The 20081-nt window shown below is 36.9% G+C and overlaps 2 protein-coding genes across 2 annotated transcripts; one reads left to right on the top strand and one right to left on the bottom strand.

Moving 5' to 3' along the window:
• The first annotated feature begins 1945 nt into the window (after positions 1-1945).
• Positions 1946-13066, top strand: ggcx (gamma-glutamyl carboxylase). Its single transcript, XM_038267679.1, has 15 exons — positions 1946-1970; positions 2205-2405; positions 2504-2662; positions 6533-6698; positions 6787-6865; positions 6965-7071; positions 8702-8865; positions 8960-9258; positions 9527-9658; positions 9952-10103; positions 10176-10345; positions 10431-10561; positions 11336-11483; positions 11682-11886; positions 12715-13066. Exons 1-15 carry the CDS (start codon positions 1946-1948, stop codon positions 12872-12874), a joined length of 2298 nt encoding a protein of 765 aa, XP_038123607.1. The 3' UTR covers positions 12875-13066.
• Positions 13067-13318: 252 nt separating this feature from the next.
• snx24 (sorting nexin 24) lies at positions 13319-19520 on the bottom strand. Its single transcript, XM_038267680.1, has 7 exons — positions 19316-19520; positions 17847-17930; positions 16839-16943; positions 16611-16705; positions 16451-16480; positions 16247-16311; positions 13319-15491 (listed from the first exon to the last, which is right to left on the bottom strand). The coding sequence occupies exons 1-7, from the start codon at positions 19382-19384 to the stop codon at positions 15421-15423; spliced, it is 519 nt and encodes a 172-aa protein (XP_038123608.1). The 5' UTR covers positions 19385-19520; the 3' UTR covers positions 13319-15420.
• Between the last annotated feature and the right edge of the window lie 561 nt (positions 19521-20081).

Genomic DNA, 20081 nt, shown 5'->3' with positions numbered 1-20081 from the left:
TCTCCATAAGCAGCTTCAAAACACGCGCCATGCACCAAACGACCATCCACATGCAATCTTTCCGGCCTTCCACCTCCGACGTTTCTTCTTCGTGGGAAATTTTAGTGCAGCGTTTGCTGTGACTGACCCTCTACCGCCATCCTCTGACCTTCCGAGCGTTTTTTTTCCCTTTAGAATTTCTCCTTCTTTTATGGCGGTTGGTAAATAACTGCAGAAGTGCTCTACCGCCACCAACTGAGTGGAGACTAGAACTGCGACCCTCAACCCATCCAACCCACCAAAACACAGACAACAAAAAAAAAAATAGAAATAAACAAGCAACAAATACCTTGAGAACAATCAGATTTCGATAGATAGATAGATAGATAGATAGATAGATAGATAGATAGATAGATAGATAGATAGATAGATAGATAGATAGATAGATAGATAGATAGATAGATAGATAGATAGATAGATAGATAGATAGATAGATAGATAGATAGATAGATAGATAGATAGATAGATAGATAGATAGATAGATACATAGATGATAGATAGATAGATAGATAGATAGATAGATAGATAGATAGATAGATAGATAAAAAAAAAGATAAAATAAGACATGTAAAAAACTAGAAGTATAAGAACATATCCCCCAAAAATTAGTTGATATATAAGATCAATAAAAGGTTCAACATTATTTGTTTGTTCATTTGTTCAGGACGCCAAACCCCGTAAATCAGAATTTTCACTTAGGTTTTCACTTACAGGGAATTTGACTTGGTGTTGATGGGGCAGACAAAATACACACACACACACCCACACCCACACACACACACACACACACACATATATATATATAATAAGTTATATTATACGAGTATATATACTATATACACTGTGCGTTAGTTTAACAAGCAAACAATTTTACAAAAATGTTATAGAGTAAACTTAAGAAATTAAGTTGTACTTAGAAAAAAGAAACATAAGAAATAATTCAAAATAAATTCAAGACCAGTCTTAAAAATTTCATTCTCAATTCTGTATTGCAGTGTATTTACATATCTTTCTTTTCTTAGTAATCGAATGGGATCAGCGTTTATAATTTAATTTTCTCTGAAATACAGTTGAAGGAAAACCAAAATGTTTCTCAGTTATCCATGGGGGTGTTACCACTTCTCTGCTTGAATAGACTTTTTTTTTTTTATTGAAAATAAAGAATATCAATGGCAATCTCAACAATACGTCAATAATATAATGAACATTACAAGAAACAAATAAGATCACAACTCCTATTAACTCCAATAAAAACTAGAGGCTAGAACAAGGAAGAGAAAAAAAAAAACTAAAATAAATTATTAAAAAGAGGGGACTAACTGAAATTCTTCCAATAAATCAGACAATTTATTTGCTTTAAGGTTCTGCTTCTTTTTCAGACATCGGTTAAAGGAGGAAAGTTTCCTTTTGAGAGCAGAGAATGAGCATTATGCATAACGGCATTTATGGATATAATATTTGGTTATAATCATCAAAGTATGAACTAAGAATTCCACCTTTTTTATTAATATATAAACGAAACTGAATTATTTGTAAGGAATCTGCTTGAATAGACTTCTCGATATATTATTTAATTAGGTTTTATTTACGGAAATACTTTAAAAGAATGAACACGGATATGACGTAAAAGGGGGTGGGTTTAACAAAGAAATCAGCCAATGAACAGCAGGGATCTCTTTCACAACATTCCAATCCCTCCCGCTCCACAACACCCCCTCCTTCACCTCCCTATTCCTCCTCTGTGTGTGGAGGAGGGGGGGACCGTGACACGTAAACTTTGTCCGCCACATTCTGTCAGGACAGAACACCCTCACCTGGAAAGGGAGAGCAGAGAAAGACCAATTCCCTGTCCCTAATCTGAATCAACCAGAATCTGTAGAAAAAAAAGCAAAAAACAAAACAAAACATGGAGGCGAGAGACGCTTCAGCAGGTGAGGTTGCTATTAGCACAGGCAGTCAGTCATAGACAGCGGTTTGTTATTGTTTTTTTTAAATCTAATTACTAGTTAAGGCAACACTTAAAGCCACGATCTCAACCACAGCTTTGTTTTGTGTAACTATAATCCAAAACATGAACTGGCATGTTGTTATTGAGAGTGGGTCCATTCAGATCTGGTTTAGATTTGTCTATTTAAGGTCATTTTTCGTTTTTATTCTCCTTATAGGTGCTTATGTTGGCACTGAGAGTGTCAAACAATCTGCCAAGAAGGATGCAGCTCCAAAAGCAGAGAAAACTCAGACTAAAAGCAGGATGGAGGAGTTATTTGGGTTCAAAAGGGAGGACCTGAGCTCCTGGCAGAACCTGGTGGCCCTCCTGAACCGACCCACTGATCCTGCATCGCTGGGCATCTTCCGCTGCTTGTTTGGTGATTCAATCAAAGCTCTCAGTTTCTTAAGTACAAGTTTGTTATAAAGAAGATCCTAATTCAAACCTGTGTTTTGTTTCCTTTCCTTTTTCCCGCAGGTCTGCTAATGGCAATAGATATCACACAGGAGCGAGGCCTCAGCCACCTGGACTACAAATACCTGGATGGGGCCCCTGTGTGCCGCTTTCCTCTCTTCAATTTCTTAGAGCCCCTTCCGCTTGATTGGATGTACCTGGTGTATTTGGTGATGTTCCTCGGTGGGTATATTATCTGTTAGGAGGAGCTAATCTAAAGTCTGATATGAGGCTGTGTATTTTAATGGAAGCTGTCTGAAAACACAGACATATACAGGTGCTGGTCATAAAATTAGAATATCATGAAAAAGTAGATTGATTTCAGTAATTCCATTTAAAAAGTGAAACTTGTATATTATATTCATACATTACATACAAACTCATATATTTCAGATGTTTATTTTGTTTAATTTTGATGATTACAAATGACAACAAATGAAAATCTCAAATTCATCATATCAGAAAATTAGAATATTGTGAAAAGGTTCAAAATTGATGGCCCCTGGTGCCACACTCTAATCAGCTAATTAACTCAAACCACCTGCAAAAGCCTTTAAATGGTCTTTCAGTCTAGTTCTATAGGCTACACAATCATGGGGAAGACTGCTGACTTGACAGTTGTTCAAAAGACGACCATCGACACCTTGCACAAGGAGGGCAAGACACAAAAGATCATCGCTAAAGAGGCTGGCTGTTCACAGAGCTCAGTGTCCAAGCACATTAATAGAGAGGCGAAGGGAAGGAAAAGATGTGGTCGAAAAAAGTGTACAAGCAAGAGAGATAACCGCACCCTGGAGAGGATTGTGAAACAAAACCCATTCAAAAATGTGGGGGAGATTCACAAAGAGTGGACTGCAGCTGGAGTGAGTGCTTCAAGAACCACCACACACAGACGTATGAAAGACATGGGTTTCTGCTGTCGCATTCCTTGTGTCAAGCCACTCTTGAACCACAGACAGCGTCAGAAGCGTCTTGCCTGGGCTAAAGAGAAACAGGACTGGACTGCTGGTGAGTGGTCCAAAGTCATGTTCTCTGATGAAAGTAAATTTTGCATTTCCTTTGGAAATCAAGGTCCCAGAGTCTGGAGGAAAAGAAGAGAGGCACTTCATCCACGTTGCTTGAAGTCCAGTGTAAAGTTTCCACAGTCAGTGATGGTTTGGGGTGCCATGTCATCTGCTGGTGTTGGTCCATTGTGTTTTCTGAGGTCCAGGGTCAACGCAGCCACATACCAGGAAGTTTTAGAGCACTTCATGCTTCCTGCAGCTGACCAACTTTTTGGAGATGCAGATTTCATTTTCCAACAGGACTTGGCACCTGCACACAGTGCCAAAGCTACCAGTACCTGGTTGAAGGACCATGGTATCCCTGTTCTTAATTGGCCAGCAAACTCTCCTGACCTTAACCGCATAGAAAATCTATGGGGTATTGTGAAGAAGAAGATGCAATACACCAGACCCAACAATTCAGAAGAGCTAAAAGCCACTATTAGAGCAACCTGGGCTATCATAACACCTGAGCAGTGCCACAGACTGATCGACTCCATGCCACGCCGCATTGCTGCAGTAATACAGGCCAAAGGAGGCCCAACTAAATACTGAGTGCTGTACATGCTCATACTTTTCATGTTCATACTTTTCAGTTGGCCAACATTTCTATAAATCCTTTGTTTTTATTGGTCTTCAGTAATATTCTAATTTTCTGATATGATGAATTTGAGATTTTCATTTGTTGTCATTTGTAATCATCAAAATTAAACAAAATAAACATCTGAAATATATGAGTTTGTATGTAATGTATGAATATAATATACAAGTTTCACTTTTTAAATGGAATTACTGAAATCAATCTACTTTTTCATGATATTCTAATTTTATGACCAGCACCTGTACATTAATAAACAGATTAGATACTCAGCCGGAGGACATGACTGCTATTTTAAGCAAGTCTGTCTGTTACGTACCTGGTCACCTCCCTCGGGAGGTTTTCCAGGCATGTCTTATTGGGATGAGGCCTTGTAGAAGGCCAAGGACACGCTGGAGGGACTTTGTCTCTGAGCTGGCCTGGTGTTGCATTGGGATCCCCCCGAAGCACCTGGAGGAGGTGTGTGTTGATAGGGAAGTCTGTGCATCTCAGTTTAGACTGCTGCCTCTGCGACCTGGCTGCATAAAGTGAAAGAAGATGGATGGATGGATGTTAGAGTTGATCTTGTTCTTGCATCTGGGTGAAAGATTTACTCAAGATAAAGTAGCACTACTTCAAAAAAATGTCTGCTCTGTAAAAGTAAAAAGTAGCCGTCCATTAAATTACTCAAGTAAGAGTAAAAAAGTGCTTTAAGTTTCTTTTAAGTTTCTGTTTAAAATGATGGTAATTAGACAGACCATAAAACATATATGTGCAAATTCATTTTGTTTTAAATAGTAAAACAAAGTAATGAACAAAATTATAAAAAACTAAATAACAATAAAAAAAAAAAATCAGTGAGAAGAAGCATGTCTCAAAATAGATTTTTTTGGCATATGAAATAAGAAACCATTTCATATGTAAAAGTATATAAAGTATGCATGACAGAACATGGCAAAATGCTTCCACTGACGATATATACTTATTTATTGTATATTACCTTGAACTTCATGTCCTAGATGTCTCAGCAGAGAGAAGTAACATTAAAGAAATAATCATTTTCATGAAACTAAAAGTGGAGTGGAGGATGTTCTTTTTCCAGGTGGATCATCAAAATAAGTGGTCCTCGTAACTGTCAATCATTGTGGTGATAGGTTTACGTAAGGCCGTCCTACGTGCTCATCTCCATTTTCAATTACCTTGGTGAGTCTGACATAGTGTAAAAATTGCAAATCTTCTTTTGGAAAGTCAGCTTGTATGAGCAATGAAAAACAGCAACTTTTAAACAGAGCGTGCACGAGGAGAAATGGGCTCGTTCACGCTCTCGCACGTGTTTAATAGGTGTTCCCTCTCTGTAGCGGGTATAGGGTTGTGCATGTGCATTTTTTTTTAAAGTGAAGAGGACGGGTCTTTTCAAAAATTTGTCAAAATCCTCCACCATACCTTTGAACAGTCTTGCTATTTCTGACACATTTGAGGTTACAATATGCATGATCATTTTTAAGTAAGATGACTTACATTGGTAGCAATACTGTTTCTGATGATATTACTTAATGAAAAGTAAAAAGCTACTCTCAAAAATATATTTCTATAAAACATTTTAGTCAAGTTAATGTAACTTAGTAAATCGAGCTAGTTACTACCCACCTCTGCTCCTCTTTTAATTATTACTTTAGTTTCTTGATGGTCGGCACCATTTGGTTGAGGCCAGCTCTTTCTCCACGGCAGTCTTTGATCGCTTTCAGAATTCAGGAAAAAAAGATACTTTTTTTTCAGCTGTTCTGTTTTAGATTTTCTGCTTTGACATCATTGACCTGTCAGTAATAAAGCCTGCACACAGTCTTTGACAGATATTTGCCCCAAGAATACTTAAATACACACAGGTGTCAAAGTTCAGCCAAATAACTGCAAGGTGGCCTGTTGGCAGCAAAATAAGCCTAGATAATCACCGCCACTATGCCTTTGTTTGTATTTACATTGTTCCAAAGTTTTGGTGTTTCATAAAGATGCAGCTCAGCAAAACAAATCACTAATCAGACCTTGTTTTAAAAAAGAATAGTTTCTTACTTAAAACCCCGTAATATTTCTCTGGCCATTACATGCTTTGCTTTTTGGGTTATTTTCCTGAAATATTGACTCCTGTTTATAACACCAGTTTTAAATCATATTACTTTTTAAATTATGGTAATTAACAGACTTGTTTATAAAAGGCCTTTTGTCCCTTTGTAGATCGATAAGCAGCAACAATTTCTGATGACTTTCCATGCTTTTCGGTTTTCCTGAAGATTCTCAACTGTGCGCTAAACTGGTTTTATAGAAACGGTCACACTACAGTTTAAAGGAACTTCCTAAATCCATCATGATTCTGTCCCTCTTTAAAAGTAGACGGCCGCTCAGATTAACTAAAGCAGTGTGTTTATTTTTTAATCCAAGGTGCACTGGGCATCATGCTGGGTTGTTTCTACCGCCTCTCATGTCTCATGTTCATCTCGACGTACTGGTACATCTTTTTCCTGGATAAAACGGCGTGGAACAACCACTCGTACCTTTACGGTCTCATCGGGTTTCAGCTCACGCTCATGGACGCCAACAGATACTGGTGAGTTGAAGCCTTTTTAGTCTGCTTTTGACAGCGACGTCACGTTTTTTTTTTTTCAAGCACTGTTTGTGGATGTGTGTTTTTTCAGGTCGGTGGACGGATTACGCAAACCTTCCATAAGAAACGCTCATGTTCCTCTCTGGAATTACACCATGCTGAGGACGCAGGTTTGCTTCAGTTATCATCAACTTATCTTTAAATGTGAAGTACTCATAAATGCATTGCAAAAATGTGAAATAATAATGTTTGTTTTTTTATTTTCAAAGATCTTTATCGTATATTTCATTGCTGGGATTAAAAAACTGGACGCAGACTGGGTGGAGGGATATTCCATGTCATATCTGGCACACCACTGGCTCTTTGATCCTTTCAAGTATGTTTTCATTTAATTCCCTTTGGGTTCAACTTCTGTTATCTTGTAACAGCCTATTTTTTATTTTTGTATTGGTCACACCGACACAGCCTTTTAAGGCTGCATGAAAAAACCATCTATGTCAGAAAGCTGTGAAACATGGTGGTGGCAGCATGATGCTTGGAAAATGCTTCTCTTCAGGAGGAACAGGGAATGTATAAAAATAATCTGGTACAAGCTGCAAAGCACATGAAACTATGTAAGGTTCAACTTCAAGCAGGAAAACAACTTTAAACATACAGCCAGATGGTAAATGGTTTGGATCAAAGCGTGTTTGAATTGATGTCCCAACACACAGACCTAAATCGAATCAGTAATCGGCTGCAGAACCTGGGAATTGCATGTGAGAGAAACAACCCAGTCTGATTGAGTTTGAGTTATTTTACAAAAAAAAAGGTTAAATATTTCTAGCTTTGGTACAAATATATACTATCAGGGATGTACTGATCTGATATTAATAACGGATATTTTCCCACTATTAGCCAAAAAAGTAATAGTGGATTTTATCCACTAGCATCTACAATCTCCGAACATTTTCATGCCTTTTCAAGCCTTTTCTAACATTCTACTGTATAAAATAAGCAATAAAAGCTGGTATGATTCATGCTAATATCGTATCGGGTCATTATCTGTATCGGTCAATTCTTAAAGCTACTACTTTTCTTAATACTTTGCTGGTATAAGTGCAGCAAAAGCTAAATCTTCCTGTTAAAGGTTTTTTTTTCCCCTCTGTCGCTACATGCATGCTGGGTATGAGGAAATGCTGCAGAGTCAACTACAGAATGCAAGCAAATGCCTGCTATCTAGATGGAGTGAATCCTGCAAAGTTAATAAACTGCTTTGACTTAAAAGGTGGTTTTCCTGACTTATAGGGACATGAGTTAGAAGAACTATTTAGATTTTTACAAACCCTGCATTACTTTATTTATGGTTAATTATGATAAAATGTAAAAAGAAAGAAAAATTCCAAGAGGTATAAATTGCTTTTGCAAGGCACCCTATTTCTATGTAGGGGTGACAAAATCAGAATAATCAATTATTAAAATGAACTAATCAAAGAATAATAAACTGGAATAGATGGACAAAACCTGCTGTTTGCTGTAATGTATTCAAAACTGTGCAAAAAAACCCCAATATTTTACATTAAATTCAAATTTTATTAAAATAACATTATGCTTTTTTGTGAAGGAATGTCTTAAAACCCAGAAAGCAATATGCCAGCGTCACTTTATGGATGTTTTTTTTTTTGTCCTGACCTGATGTTAACTCAACAAGAAAAAAGCTTTAACTTAAATTTGTAGCTGCAAGTGCATCCTTTGCTAACAATATAAAGACGTGCTATTTCTGGTGTGTTTTAAGCAGTAATATGTTGATTTTGTTTAAGAAAAAATAAGTAGATTATTTGATACTTGCAATTTATTATATATGTATCTCTATTGTTTATAAAATAAACATTAGTAGTTAAGACGTATCAGCAGAATAGCCCAATTTTTTTATTACTCTATTAATCATCCCAATATCTGACAGAACAATTGATTTCTAGTATAATCTGTACCTGTAGCTGATCCTTAATCATGTTTTTGTTTTGCAGAGTGATTCTTCCTGTGGAGTGGGTGAGTCTGCTGGTGGTGCACGGAGGTGGTCTTGTCCTCGATCTAACCGCTGGATATTTGCTGTTTTTTGACGCCACACGACCATTTGCAGTTTTTTTCGTGTCCTACTTCCACTGCATGAACTCTCAGCTGTTCAGTATCGGTCAGTGAGCTTCTATCACGGCTTTTTATTACCAGGAAAGCTCTAAAACCTTTGTTTTAGCTCACAGTTTTGTACATTTTTAAAACCCCTTCAGGAATGTTTTCCTACACGATGTTGGCAACCAGTCCTCTCTTCTGCTACCCCGACTGGCCCAGGAGGTTCTTCGCCCGCTTCCCATCTTTCCTCAGCGAAATGCTGCCGCTCACCTCGGCGGAGATTCAGCCCAGTGCCTCCTGCTTTTACCCTCAAACCAGCAGCACCAGCGACCGGCGGGAGACACAAAATCCTGCAAAACCTTCCAAACTGAGATTGAAGCACAAGCTGGGAGCACTTTTTACCATTCTTTACATAGCCGAGCAGTTTTTCATGCCTTATTCACATTTCATCACCAAGGTGTGTCTTCAATGTCTTTAATATTTCTATTTCTTTGCGGTGCAGATAGATAACTCCCCCCTCTGCTATCAGCCTAGTTGCCTAATCAGAGTCAACAGTCATTGTTTCACCATCAACAGCAGTTTGAAATCTTTAAACTAGATCCTTATCATATCTTATTCATCACTGATGAACTAAAAACATGCATGTTTTCTGCACTGCATGTGATGTAAGGTATAAACATGGGAATGGGATTTTAAATGTTTCCCTTTTTTTTTGTTTTGTTCAGGGTTACAATAACTGGACCAACGGTTTGTATGGCTACTCCTGGGACATGATGGTCCACTCCCGCAGCCATCAGCATGTGAAGATTACCTATAAAGATGGGAAAACGGGGGAAATTGGATACCTGAACCCAGGGGTGAGAAGACTGGAACATGCTGTCAAAGTGAAAATATATGGGGGATGAAAATGCTTGTCATTGTAAATATTTTTTATCCATCAACTGGCTCCAGATTTGATCTGGTCAAAATCTGAAATATTGGAGTTTTTTTCCCCCTCCATTATTCAATATATTCTCCAAATCTAGTAACATCCACTGCCTGTAACCTGAGTATTATATTCAGGTGTGCCTCAGCTGCAGGGTACAGACCTTTTAGGACTTGACTGTGAGAGCCCTGGTCTTATGTAGCTCTCATTCCTGCCTGCGTCCAGGTTTTCACTCAGAGCCGTCGCTGGAAAGATCACGGAGACATGCTGAAGCAGTATGCTACCTGTCTCAGCGGACTGCTGCCAAACTACAACATCTCTGATCCTGAAATCTACTTCGATATCTGGGTTTCCATCAATGAACGCTTCCAGCAACGGTAGGAGAGCATCGTTAACACAGAAGCTGGATTAGGTGGGCTTTGAATTTACTCAGTTCTTTCTTCTTGAAGGATATTTGATCCTCGCGTTGACATTGTAAAAGCAGAATGGTCGCCTTTTAAACCAAACCCATGGCTGATGCCCCTGCTGGTGGACCTCTCACCTTGGAGGACTAAGTTCCAGGAGATAGAGGGCAGTTTGGACAATCAGACTGAGATTGTCTTCATTGCTGATTTCCCAGGTTGAGTCTCTCTCTCTTTTAGTCTAAATTCTTCTGTAAAGCAGCAACATTTATTTCTGGTAACTCCCAGCTTGTTTACTCGCAGGTCTCCACTTGGAGAACTTTGTGAGTGAAGACCTGGGGAACACCAGCATCCATGTGCTGCAGGGGCAGGTGAATGTGGAGATAGTGGAAGAAAAGAAGAACCACACTCTGCAGCCAGGAGAACAGATACAGGTACGGTGAGCTCTATTTTTTATTTCATTTTTGTTATATCAGAAATAAAAAGTTTTTCTGTTCTAACATCATAAAACCTTTTCAAATAAACCAAAAACTATTTACTATTGACCAGAAATACTGTTTATAATAAAAGTAAACACACTCATCTGATATTCAGGCTAAAATCAATTTAGCCTCTGATGACCAATTTAAACCTTTCCGTTTACTGGGAGATCTTAATGTTTTTTTTTTTTGTTTTTTTTTAAAGAATTTCATATGTAGTTTACATTTTCTTTTTCTTTTTTTACCAATTGTGCTGATACATAAATACAGAGACAATTTCAGAAACAAGACAGCTGTACACATAAAGGGAAAAAAAGGCAATCCACAGAAATAGAAGGGAAGTCCTCCCCTTTTTCTGTTTTCTGTCCATTACATTTTTTCTTTTTTCCCTTTATTCTCTTTTTTCCTCTCTTCTCTCCCAAGAAAGAAAAAAAAAAACCTCATGTCAATTAATTATAACTTAAAAATTAGTGTCTCCTGTATTGCTTTCCATTCACAAACAAATTTTAAACTACAGTGATCCCCTTAGAAAAAAGCTGGAACAAAAAAAAGTCTTAAAACTGACAATATAAAGTAAAAGTTAAAAAAATAATATTTAATATTGAATGCTTTTTCTAATCCAAAATTGTTTAAAATGGTCAATTTGAAAGAGTAATCTACAAAGTAATTACGGTATCAGTAGTAGTTTGACTTACCGGTACCTAAACTTAGGTATGTTGATGTGTGCAGGTTCCTGCTGGGGCTTATCATAAAGTTTACACCGTGTCTGAGAGCCCGTCTTGCTACATGTATGTCTACGTCAACACCACAGAAGCAGCACTGCTGCAGAACTTCACCAAACTGGAGGAGATCCAGGAGCGCATACGCAATGGAACAGGTGATACAAAACAAGGGATGCTATAAATCCATTTAATTCGTTTCACTAAAACACACCAAGTTTTTTGAAAAAAAAAGCTCTAAAAAAACTTTTTTTTTTTATGCTCATATCCCATCTGCCGAGGTTCCTTGTGTTTCTGGTTCCTCCTCCATGCAAACATGAAAAGGGATATGTTAATAATTGAGTCTGTCTGTCCAGAAACGGAGCCTCTTCCTCCTGAGCTGCTGTCTCTTAAGGCTGCAGATGATGACCAAGAGGCGGAGGTCAACGCCACGGACCCCGTGGTGCAGCTGTTCCTGAAGAGGCAGCGTCGGATGAAGGAAGTTAAGAAACGCAGGGAAGCGGGTGTGCTGGAGCGACTGAATCGCTTTGCTGTTAAAAAGTACTACGCCATACGCAGGGGGTGAGTGCTGACGGAAACATTTCAGGATACACGCATCCTACCGAGCCCAGGAAAATAAACAAGAGTTGAATTTTGATATAGGACATTTAAAGTCTGGGTAAGAATTAAAAATTATAATGAAAGGAAAATTAGAATGGAAATATATTATTTCAGCTTTCATTGATGTAAAAATCTAACTTTTTTACAAGAAATTGGATGAATAAACAAATTTTTCAACTGTGATTCATTTTGATATCGATATTTTTTTCTAACAATGTTTGTTTTCCCACTGATTGCTGAACTATATCAGTAAATCTTTCATCTATGACAGATCTTTTCAGTTTACCCAATATTTTGGGTTCATATTAAACAACTGACTTAAGGAAACTTTTATCCCACCAAAAATAAAAAAGGAGATTTGGTTTGACTACAAGGAAGAGGAGCTAATTAAACAGTTAAAGCACCAACTAAACCAGCTCAAGCTTGTGTTATCTGTAGACTACTGCATGAGAAAACCAAGATCTTCTTTTTTTACTTTCTTGATATTTCTAAACAGTGAAGGATAACCTGAACAAAAATCTTTTAAATCCTATGAAACTAATCATCTTAAAAAAAAAAAAAAAAAAAAAAAAAAAAAAAGCTGAGTGGAGACAAGCGGATAAAAAGGAAACCTAAAGATAATGATCAGATAATGACTTTTTTTTTTTTTTTTTTACATTTTCAGATAGTTTTATATTTATTGCAACAAAGCAACCTTGACAACTTGAGATTAGCTCAATTTCATAACTAATAACTAGAGCAATGCTTACCCAGAGTCAAAGCTCCTAACCATGTTCCTTTCTCTGGTAGATTCCTGATGACATCCATTGCGATGAGAAACCTGATGTTTGGTCTCCCTCCTGTGGAGCAGCTGAGGAGAGAAGTTGCCTTTGCCAACATGAAGGAACCGGAAGCAGAGGCCAACACAGATGAGACGCTCAAACAGGAAATTGGTCATGCAGAACTTTGAGGAGTTAAAAATGATAAATGAAGTCCAGGTGCTCAATCAGACATTCCTACAGATGTTACTGCTAGACTGTTACTCAACGGGGTCCTCGCTGCCCAGGCTATGGAAGTACTCCAACATCACTGATTTTCAACTGAATTTTTTTGCTCTTGTATTTGGGTTTCATAAAGAAAACACGATGCAGAAAAACCTAAATCCTGTATGTTTGTGTTCACACAAGATGCCATCACTTCTATAAGGGCTGTATTATTTTGGAAGAGGTACTTCTAAACAAGCCAGAAATAATGCTGCTTCCTTGCATGAGGCTGAATGAGTTTTTATTTTATTTTATTCTGATTAATTTTTTTTATCAAAATGGGAGAAACACATTTGATGTCAAATGTAAAAATAACTGTAATTTAAACAAAACTATAATTGTTTATTTAATAAAGTCAGCTCTGACAAAAATAGTAGAAATCATTTATTAGTGTATGTTACAAAGCATTTGTTAGTGTGCAACGACAACAACAGCATTCATTGTAGTTTGACATTATGACAAAGACATGATACAGACCATACATAAAAATCTTCATTAATCCTAAGAGGAGAAATTTATTTTATTATTATTACTTCATTTCGGTGTTTAAAATAAGACCTTTCACTGTGGAGAAATACACATCCAGTCACCAAAAAAAGACAACCATCTTCTGTCAAGAGTCGGTTGTTTCACAGATTTCTACGACTTGCACAGAAACATAAGGAGTAGCTGTCTTCCCTTATATTGCACAACATGTTACTGGCTCCAACATTTCAATTTAAAAAGCACCCTTTGCATCTCGTCAATAAGAGCTTCACAACTAACCTATTAAGTGTACATTCCCTTCTTTAATGAAACTTGCATGGAGTTAGTGCTAGATACATGATTTTAGAGAAACAAAGAAAAATTATTCAGATTTGTGAAAAAATGCAACAAAAAAAATCTCCTGTAGTACATAAGCAGCTTCACAGTAAAAGCTCCAAAATTGTTTTGCATAGATGACAAAAAGTAAAGACGTAACCATGAGTATCTTTAGGCTGCCCATGTTGCTTTTTTGTTATAATAAATAAGTTCTGCTCTAGTTTTTGGGATAAATAATGTTAAGTTTGTTGCACTGATTACAATGCTAACTGTAGGAGAGTTTAATTTAACATTTCATCTAATCTAAAGTGATTTCAGGATATCAAAGTTCAATCAATCCTAAACGCAAGCCTAAGAAACCAAAGGTTTAAAAAAAAAAAATCAAAAATTGCTATGCTTCAGGAAAAATGTCCAAGAAAAACTCTTTTGTGGACATTTACTAAGTGGGGAAATTCCCCAAATTAAAAACATAATGCAACCAAAGCTTAACGTTCAACAGAATATGCAGATGTTTTGAAAGAATTTCTAACTTCTTGTTAGACTTTGGTAAGAATAAAAGACAGTAAAGAGGGTCATTTCTTCTAGCTGGTCTTCAAAATGGGAAGAAAACCCAGGATTAGTCCCTTTTTAATTTAGGCAGATGTGCTGGCAACAATAAAAAGGTATTAAACTAAACGTACCCACTTGAACATCTGGAGCTCACGTTAAAAGGTTTAGAACAACTTTTTAGAGAATAGTAGCATTTGGGATTATTGTTAAGTCCCTTTAAAACCAGTTATTCTACTTTTAAACATTTTCCCCAGGGTTGCAAATATAAATAAAGGAGTGTTATGGGTCAGTCTCCTTACAAAGAACTGAGTCCTAATTTGTTTATTTCAAACAGCCGGTATGATGACTGTTGCTATTTGAAGGTGACTTTAATGGAACTCTGATAGCGCCACATAATTAAAGTTGTTGTAGGTTAGTTTCAAACTATCTGCTAATTTAAAAACCACAAACTTATGATAGGTTAGAACTGAGCAGCTAATTCAGCATCTGAGAGGAAATGTAGCACATTTAAAACTACTGGGGAAAATAAATTATCACTGTAGAATCCACACTAAATGATTTGCACCACAATGTAGTGAGTCACATTATTTGAGCTGCTTTCCCTCATCTAAATCCTTAATGATTAATACTTTAAAAAATGCATTCAAAGGGATGTAACTATACAGGCCCTCTGTTCAATCTTTTGTCCAGTGGGATATGAAAACTTTCTCAAATTCTATTTCTCCAAGTGGATAATCCTCACAATTACGGTATACTTTGTCTTTCTGCTAAAACCATAAATTCTCTGGTTATTTGTAACATTTTGAATCTAAAACCACAAAAAAATGTGATCTTTTTCCAAATGACACCTCTTCCATATTTAAGTTGAGTTTTAAAATGAAAGTTTGATTGACTAATGAGCAAAACTTACATTAGTGTCTATTGTGGAAAATGTAGTGAGTTATCCAACGGCTAGCTATCCCTTTCAGTTAAAAAACAGAACAAATTGTAGTTTTTTGTTGTATGAGTAAGGAGAAAAGAAGGCTCAGATTGTTCTCTGATATGTTCTTCCTGGTGCACACCAAAGCTGGTGAGAAGGTTAGATTTCATGGCGGCGGCGGCGGCTCTTCAGTTCTCAGCAGCTCTACCTCGGCTGAAGATCGGGGTAGAAAACTCCGTGCACCACGCCTTCAATCACAACGTTGGAAAATGTATCTGAAAACCAAAGAAGTTGCAAGTCAAAAAAAAAAGCACATATAACTTCACACTTTGCTTTTCCTTAAATGTAATTTAACTCATTTCAATGTGCAGAGCTGTGAAAGAGTATTTAACCCCCTAAATATTTAAACTGGTTTGCCTTTTTCTCACACTACAATATTTCAGACAGAAAAAAAGAATACTTTATGGCAAAGATGAGTCAATATAAATTTAAGTTTTCACATGTTGATTCTTTTTATTATTAAGGGAAATAAGCATTGATTTTTTTTGGTATGCAGTTGTGATAATATTAAGTCCTTTACGTCCTCATAAATGTATTTTATTCAAATTTTTAGCTCTAAACGGTAAAATTTGGCAAAAACCTGGCATATGTTGGATAAGTTATGAGAATGCTGTCGCACGCTGGCACACGTCGACATATGGCAAATACGTCGTATGGTCCATAAGTAAAAGGTAAGTTATCTGACTAAACTAACAAGGTGTGACAGGAGCTTAACATTGGAGGATTTCTTAAAATTGAAATCACAACATCATTTAGATATAAACACAGACCTTCCAAACCCTTTGCTCAATAGCCACAACTACTGTTTGAGTCGATGAGGTGCGATCGCAGTAACTTTAGAGAGCATTCGTAATTTAATAAATACTTATGTTGTTAGGATTTATACCATTTAACTGTAAAGGAAAATTAAAAGTAGGGCAAAAGCTTTTTTTTCCTCTCTCCAAACAATGGAGTCATTATGTTTGCGCACCGTGTGCAGAGGGCAGCAGGTATGGATCTCTGAGATACACCATGACTGGCTGATGAGACAGTTTGCTGAAAAAGAGACAGAAAAGGAGAAGTGAGAGGGTGAAGTTCAGAAGTAGATCAAACACAGTCTCATGCACTAACAGGTTAAAGTGCAACACAAGCGCATGACCTGCTGGTTTATACAAAGAACTCCAAAATGACTCACCTTGATTCCATTGATTCTGTGTCAAAAGAGCTAAAAGGAAGAAAGGAAAAGTCAGACAACAAAGTCTCTCAAATCTGGGAACAAAACTCTCCCACTAACAAACGCCACCACAAATTGCTCTCTATTTTTAATCTAAAGCCGGCCTGCAGTTCCAACTCACCCGCAGCTTTCCGTTTTTGGCACTGAAGGAAAATGGCGGATGTTGAGGAAATCCAGGAATATCTTTGGGAGGACCTCATTTTCCATAATTACAGTCTGAGGAACAAAAACAAAAGGAGATTTCGGTGAGAGCGCCACACAGGGAAGCTGAGGCACATTGCTCGGCGTGGGCAATGCCAGCTGGGGAAAGAGTTTCTCCTTGACAAAAGGAGACAGTGTGTGTACCAACCTGCAGATAGAGCTCCAGGCCTTGCCTCCTCTGCTCCAGAACTTTGGGGACCCAGTTTCTGACATGCTTCGAAGGGATTTCAGGAGGTTTTATGCTTTTTTTCAGCTGAAAAGGTTTTTAAGAATATTAACTTAAAAAATATATATTTTTTAATAAAGAACGTATATACAGTGTTACACAAATATTCAAAGTGTAATTTATTAGCTTAGCACAAAACCTAAACAAATGCAGTTAGTGAAAAAGCCTTAAACCATCATAAATGTTCATGTTATCCTAATGTTTTTAAAGCTATCTTAAAAAATTATTACTCAGACTTTCCTGCATTACTTTTATACTTTAAGTAGTTTTTAAAATGCTACTTTTAAACCTTTCCTGGAGTTAAAAGCTTAAGTTGATAAGTTGATACTTCTTCTTGAGTAAGAAATATCAATGCTTTTGACACCTCTGGGTAAAGAAACCTTTATTACTTCAAATCAACCTCATCAAATATTTCCTTTGAACAGCGACGTGAACTTTCCTCAGAGGTCTATATTCATCAGTGAATTGAATACAAAAAAAATTACTTAAATCTAACTTTTGACAATCAGTATAATCTAAAAATGTGTGCGTTATTAAATAGTGCGCAGAGAGGATGTTAAAAGGAGGAGGATGTTGTAGGTATATTTGCATGTATAATAGTATAGATTATATTTGAAACAGGAATTCAGTGAGTTTTCTCTTCTTTTTTATTTTTTAAAAGTATAATAACAAACACTAGTGATTAGACACCATTTTCATGATCAAAAATCATTTAAAAACAGGCTGTTCATTTTAAAAATGGATATGCATAAAAAACATCACCTTCAAAAAGTGTGGAAACAGACTAAACTTGATTTTGATCGTTTCAAATTACTTAGAAACTGAACTACTTTTAAACAGCAAACTTCTATTTTTTCAGATATAATGGTTCAATATTACAGCACTAATACCTCATGAGAAAAAAAACAAACAAACCAAGTTACGTCTCACCATTTTGTGCAAATTGTGGAATTCACTGTAGCGTTTCTCCACACTGTGCAGTCTGCCATTCACAAGAACGTCAATTTTAAAGACCTAAGAGGAAAGAAAGACAAAGAAAAAAAAAGTGAACTCATCTTTTAGGAGGTGCACTTCATTTTGTCAACATTTAGCTGCTTTATATAAAGGAAACATCTGTCTGCTTGGGGGGGCTGATGTCATAATGACATTTAACATCCCTGCAAAGTACATAGATACTTCCCGATCTCAGCTGCATTGTTCCCTAGTGTTCCCAGTGACAGCGAGCCCAGGAGGAGGTCTGAGTGACAACTGTGTTGGTTATAATAAAAAGAAAGGAAAGGCTGGATCTAAAATCAATGGGCTGCTCTGAGACTCTACCTTTGATGGAAGGCAGCTCACATAGCAATGGATGTCAGAAAAGGTCAAGGTTCTCAACACCAAAACCAGAAAAAATGTAGTTTCTGGGCATCATAGTGTTATGCTCTAGATATGTGTCGCAGGTGGATATATTAGAGCAATCAGTTTCTTCATCTGAACCTCCGTCTAGGCTCCATTTCTTCTACATGGATTGGGAAGCTTGTCTGAGTCAACAGGGAAGATAATCAGAGCTGAATATATGATAATCCTAAAAAGAAAACAGTTAGAGGCAACAGCAGACATCACCTTTCAGCAGGCGACCAACCCTAAACATGCAGCCAGCATGTAGGGAGTGTCCAGTGGGTTAGAGCAGTGCGCTTATGCTTGGAGAAGGTAGCAAGTACCAGGTTTGATCCCCACAGCCTCCACTCTGGTACCCTTAACCCCTCACTGCTCCCCAGGCGCCACACAATGGCAGCCCACTGCTCCCCAAGGGGATGGGTTCAATGCAGAGAGTTGATTTCCCAATTGTGGGACAATAAATTGATTAACACATTGTGATGATTTAGATTAAAATATAATCATATGACCAAGTTACAGAACAGAACCTTATAAACATGGTACTTCCCCTAATTATTAAATCAAGAGAGAGTAAAATAATGAACTTAATGAGGATCTGCAGGAGATGCATCACTCAACACCTCTCTGTCCATAAACTGTTAGAGCTGCTGGTGTCAACATGCCACACAAAGGTCATCAACGACCCTGCTTGAAATATCCTTAAATATATAATTCTCACGTTCTCTGAGTTGCTGACATTTTGGAGAATATTTCCGTGGAAACACAACAAATGATCATCTAAAACCCAACAGGGAAAGCTGATCTGCAGTGGCTCTTTAATTTAAACGGCCAGGCTCAAAGTCAGAGTGTAACTGAGTTACATTAAAAAAATTGACGTTTGACATAAGGATCGATTCAGATGTGAGGATTCTATGTGTGACGCGAAAATACTAATTGTTTAAAATGTTCAGAAGCAACTCGTTTAAATGGGACTCTCTTTTAGCATTTAGACGGACACAGACGGAGGTGTCCGTGGATCCTACCGTGAATCCTTTCTCCATAGAGCTGTTCTCTGAGCGGAACGACGGGATCGACAACCGGATCGGATGCATTTCTTCCCGGGGAAAACGGTTCTGTTTAGGTTCGGTCTGATCTGACCCAGACACATAAACACATTTATCCCAAACACAGACCGCTGTTGGTTAACTCCAGTTAGTATGATAAAAATCACTGGATTTAAAAAAAACTCAATCGGGTCTACGTGCTGCCCCCTGGTGGATTGGATGACATGGATTTTGACATGGATTAAAAAGAAAGACTAACGTTTTTTATGATTTTTTTCCCTAGATAAAATAGTTTATAGCTTCGTTTATTATATTCAAATAAAATTATAAAATATATAAAATAATATATATATATATATATATATACTAAATAATATACATTCTACAATAAAAATTAAATGTATTATGCTTGTTAAAAGCATCTGTAATTATCTTCAAATATAAACAATCGTTTATATTTTATCATAAAACTTTTTTATTTAGCGACATGCATTTGTGACAATAATGGTAATTATAAAATGTCTCATTTTAATGTATTTTGTTTTTAAAAAGCGTTCATATATACACAATTTCCCTTTAAATAAAAACACTCCTTTAATGATAGATAGATAGATAGATAGATAGATAGATAGATAGATAGATAGATAGATAGATAGATAGATAGATAGATAGATAGATAGATAGATAGATAGATAGATAGATAGATAGATAGATAGATAGATAGATAGATAGATAGATAGATAGA

The sequence above is a fragment of the Cyprinodon tularosa genome, unplaced genomic scaffold (genome assembly GCF_016077235.1).
Source record: "Cyprinodon tularosa strain WSP-4 unplaced genomic scaffold, ASM1607723v1 ctg680, whole genome shotgun sequence".
Taxonomy (NCBI): Eukaryota; Metazoa; Chordata; class Actinopteri; order Cyprinodontiformes; family Cyprinodontidae; genus Cyprinodon; species Cyprinodon tularosa.
Note: the sequence above shows the minus strand (reverse complement) of the source record. Positions and strands in the feature narration are given on the sequence as shown.

Bases quoted from the DNA above. Each gene is read 5' to 3' on its own strand.
- snx24 (XM_038267680.1), bottom strand. From the start codon at position 19,384: ATGCATCCGATCCGGTTGTCGATCCCGTCGTTCCGCTCAGAGAACAGC. The intron at 17,931-19,315 runs GTAGGATCCACG...CTTTCCTCTTAG, and splicing joins CTATGGAGAAAGGATTCACG to GTCTTTAAAATTGACGTTCT. The intron at 16,481-16,610 runs GTGAGTTGGAAC...TCTTCCTTTTAG, and splicing joins CCAAAAACGGAAAGCTGCGG to CTCTTTTGACACAGAATCAA.
- ggcx (XM_038267679.1), top strand. From the start codon at position 1,946: ATGGAGGCGAGAGACGCTTCAGCAG. The intron at 7,072-8,701 runs GTATGTTTTCAT...TTTGTTTTGCAG, and splicing joins TGGCTCTTTGATCCTTTCAA to AGTGATTCTTCCTGTGGAGT. The intron at 9,659-9,951 runs GTGAGAAGACTG...GCCTGCGTCCAG, and splicing joins TTGGATACCTGAACCCAGGG to GTTTTCACTCAGAGCCGTCG.